General features: G+C 37.2%; 1 protein-coding gene across 1 annotated transcript; it reads right to left on the bottom strand.

Moving 5' to 3' along the window:
- Positions 1-452: 452 nt before the first annotated feature.
- LOC118647597 lies at positions 453-3,712 on the bottom strand. The gene is made up of 2 exons (XM_036292791.1): positions 1,054-3,712; positions 453-689 (listed from the first exon to the last, which is right to left on the bottom strand). The coding sequence occupies exon 1, from the start codon at positions 2,787-2,789 to the stop codon at positions 1,056-1,058; it is 1,734 nt and encodes a 577-aa protein (XP_036148684.1). The 5' UTR covers positions 2,790-3,712; the 3' UTR covers positions 453-689; positions 1,054-1,055.
- Positions 3,713-4,458: the final 746 nt, after the last annotated feature.

Below are 4,458 nucleotides of genomic sequence, written 5' to 3'. Positions count from 1 at the left end.
TGACTAGGAACTACTTTTTCTTGTTTGAACAAAACATCACGACTTACAACTACATCTTTCAAGTTTGATATATATACTCGATAATCCTTGCAGTCCTCAATGTAATCAACTACGAATCCTTTTTCTGCCTTTTTATCGAGTTTTCTACGTTTCTCACTTGATATATGAACAAAACATTCCGGTCCAAAAATTTTCAAATTATTTATATTAGCTGTCTTACCGAACCATAATTCATACGGAGTTCTTCCCGGTTGTTTAGTAGGACCTGTTCTATTAATGACATACACCACTGTATTCATGGCTTCCGCCCACAAAGACAAGGGTAAATTAGGTTTCGCATATATCATCGAGCGTGCAGCTTCAACAATAATTCTGTTGTCCCACTCTGCAACACCGTTCTGCTGTGGAGTATAAGGAGCACTCACACTGTGTTTTATACCTTTATTACTTAAGGGGTTAGACCCCCTTGACGGGCTTAAAAAATAGGTGTTTTTTGAACGTTGATTAACGGAGAACTATAAAAACTACGAAGTTGCTATTTGGCATATGATCTAAGTATACAATAAACATATAAGATATAAAATTACAATTAAAAATATTAATAATTATAGGAGTTATAAATTTATTACTAAAACGTGTTTTTTTTTGCGCGGTCAACTGGTGTACCTAATTCCGCCATTTTGGCTTGTCTGAAACAAAAAACAAAAATATTTTCTTATAATATAGTGTATTTCTGAAGCATTGACCGAACTTTTTCTAAATATGTTGAAAATTAACCTCGCAAAAAATTCTTGAATATTTGGAACAAATTTTAGCCAAAAAATTGTTAATTATTTTGTCAATATTTTTTAAACTAACAATGATATTACAAAAATCGTCGGTCAATGCTTAGATATTGTTATAAAGATAATGTGTTTCAAATTTCAAGTCAATCCGATAATTACACTCTGAGAAACCTTGCACACCGTTTTGAAAAACATGGTTTCGAGAAAAACGCGTTTAAAGTTTTACAACACATTTTTTCAATTATATCGTAAAATTTTTTATTCTTACCGCTAATCTGCCATTCCTGCTTCGTAATATAAATTCTTCTTCTCGCACAGGGAATCCTGAATGGACATTCTTTCTTGTCTGCGCGCAGTTCGGCTTTCTTTAGACATTTGCAACATTCGCGCCTCGGCGATCGAAATCCGTCTCTCGTCCAGAGTTTCACAAATGCTATTTGTAATCGGACCGATAGTAATGTGCATTATGTTCATCATTAAAATAATGCTTGCATAGCCTTTATTGAATATGCTGGCGGCAATATTTGTAGCTATTTCCACGGTTTTTAAGCCACTGAATAATTTTTTGGGAGCAAAGGACCAAATTAATCCGTTAAGGCTTTCGTTATTATTTTGAGTGTAACCACCCACACAACGCTCTAGCAAATCATCCCTGCTCAGTTCTTCATAGATAGGGGTGATTGCTTTTATGACATCTTGATGTAGAGCTGGTTTATGAACATATTCTGTTAGTTTATTGTTCGCCTTGGCCACTTGCCAGGTGCACCAACTATTTGGCCCAGGAGGACAGTTGTCGTGCTGCGGATTATTGTCGGTAGAACATTTGTGTTTAAGCGTAGCCCATATTGCTGTTTTCATTTCTTCTTTTGAATCCTTATGTCTCCTGATAGCCAATCCATAATACACGCTCAATTCGTCTATCAATTTAGCTGTTAATTTCCCTTTTCCTCCTAATCCTTTCGTGTCTTTCTTTACTTTACGGAGCCGTGCACCCATTCGTTTTTGAACGTGACCGACACATTCTTTTTTATTGATCAAGACATCATCTCCGTAAGGTCGAGATTCAACAATTCCTTTATATGTCTTACAGTCACCGTCGCCGATGTATGATGTATATTTCACGCCATGTAATTCCTCAGATCTTGCGAACATTTCTACCGCTCCGTCTACTTCCATTTTTCCCGCGTTTCCTTCGTGAGTAATTGAGCACGTATCCTTATGTGATTCCTCCCACGTTTCGAATTCCTGTGTATTCTCAATTTTTTTTCCATATTCGCAACCCTTGCAATATAATGATTTTACGATAATGTCTAAAACTTTGCCAGAATGTATACCAATTAGCGACACGACACCTTGTAAGGACGAAAAACCTCGCTTTCTCCATGTTCCGTCACCAGAAACATATAATCCTGCCAGTTCAGATGTATTTTCTGCTTGTGCTGTTAACAGTTTTTCTTCACAAGCAGCTTCAGAAAATAATATAGAGGTGACAGCTTTCGACGCGATATGTATATTTTCTAAAATGTCATAATATACATTTTTGGTAAACATTTTTGAAATGTCCATTAGACCGCAAAACTTTTTTACTCCATCATAACCAATTCCGAGAAGTCTCATAACAAATACAATCCGTCTATTAATTTCATACGCGTTTTTAATAAGCGGGCACGAATTTATATACCGCGGTTCACAATTGTCACAATTTACAACCAATTTAAATCCAAGTCCGCAAATATTCGATTCAGAGAAATTTATATTGCCATTACATGTTTTACATTTCAACATTTCGCTCAAACTCGAAAATATCGCCACAAAACTAATTATTCGATATCCATGCGTCGCACTTATCGGTACTTCCTCGTCAGAATGTTTTAGTTTTTTCGCGGAAGAACTCGTTTCACCAAAGGAATGACGATTTGGCGGAGTTGGTCGTTTTTTAGGTCTGCTAGCACGTCCTAATATAGATCTTGAACCTTTTCGATTAATTCTTTTTTGCTGATCCATTTCGTACACGTGCTTCGTCGTCGATGTATGACTAACGACTGTAGAGATTTAAACTGTCGAAAAATACGTTAGAAAGTAGTGGAGGGGACTCTAGGCACATAGGGACCTCAAGGGCACTGAGCCTGTTTTCATCTGCCGATCTCATTCTATTGCTGGCGCGCTCGGTCTATTGTTACGCGCTGACGCGCAGGTACAGGAGTCCGTTGTAGACTCTATATCTCGTGAAATAATTCGAACTTTAACTTCGGACCTTTTGCATGTTATTTTAGAGGCTTCAAACTATTTTTTAAAGCAAAAAAAAAATTTTCGATTTTTTGAAAATTGTAAAGGGGTCTAACCCCTTAAGAAACTGTTAACAATTTTATTTATATATTCTTTACCGCCGTCGCTATGAATTTCTCTTATACTCTCACCGAACTGATTTTCGTGCTCTTTACAAAACATTTTAAGCTTTTCAAAGACTTTTTCACGCAAAAAATAAATTTTTCTAAAGCCCGAAAATTCATCCTTAAAAATTAGTGAGTATCGCTTACTACCGAGTGACTCCTGCTGCATAGGACCACACACATCATGTGTATACCTTCTCGAACTTTCGTCGCGCGTTCAACTCTATTATGAAAACTTAGCCTATGATGCTTACCATACGCACAGCCGTCACAAAAATCATTTACAACTAAAACATTAATACCCATGTCTTTTAGAAAAGTTTTAACATGTCTTTTGTCCTGATGATAAAGTCTCTCGTGTCTCTCGTGTCGATGATAAAGTATCCGTTTTATTAGTATTTGATTCTATAATACTAACACTGTTTGTAATATGACATTCTTTTGGAATCAAAACACGCAGATCGATTTTATATAAATCACCGTTATCTGAGCCCGTCGCTATAACCTTTTGTCACGAGAGTTAAAACAAAACGTGAGCCACGATCCGTAAGTGAAAAATCTACGCCTTTCTTGCCTGCGACTTTTACAGAGAATAAATTTCGCTTTAAGCACGGTACATACAAAACGTTTTCAATAATATCCGGAATCCATTGTCCATTTACAAGAGTTTCAATTTCAATGTTACCTTTCCCGTAGGCTGGAATTTCTTCACCGTTTCCAATTCTTACCATCAGTGGTTTTTCATATTCTTCAAGATAACTAAACCAGTCACGTCGTCGCGTCATGTGATCTGATGCGCCTGAGTCGATAATCCAGGAATCGTTTACCGCCGCGCCACTGCTTCCGAAAAACGTCTACCTGGTCGTTGCGCCTCCTTGTTCCACAGAATTTGCTTCTTCCCGCGTTCCTGTCTTCTCGCTTTGTTTTGGACAATTTCTTCTTATATGCCCCTTCGATCCACAAGAATAACAGCCCGTACAGTCCTTTTTTACATGGCCTTGCTTTCCGCATAAAAAACACACGATATCCTTTTCTTTTGTCGACTATGTTTTTTGTCTTATTCTTTGAAAACTTGTTTCGCGAATTTGACCTTGAGAATAGAGCAACCGTCGTCTCCTCGGAATTTTCTTGCTTTTGCAGCTGAACCTCCTCATTTATCAATCGCGTCGTCAAATTTTCGAAGGTCTTCTTCGTATCATTTTTAGAATCCCATGCACTGTGAAAGTGATTAAACTTTTGTGGAAGAATCGAGAGTGCACGTGTCAAGATCATCGAGTTCAGAA

Source organism: Monomorium pharaonis, chromosome 10 (assembly GCF_013373865.1).
Source record: "Monomorium pharaonis isolate MP-MQ-018 chromosome 10, ASM1337386v2, whole genome shotgun sequence".
In the NCBI taxonomy this organism is placed as follows: Eukaryota; Metazoa; Arthropoda; class Insecta; order Hymenoptera; family Formicidae; genus Monomorium; species Monomorium pharaonis.
This window is presented reverse-complemented; position numbering and strand designations above follow the sequence as displayed.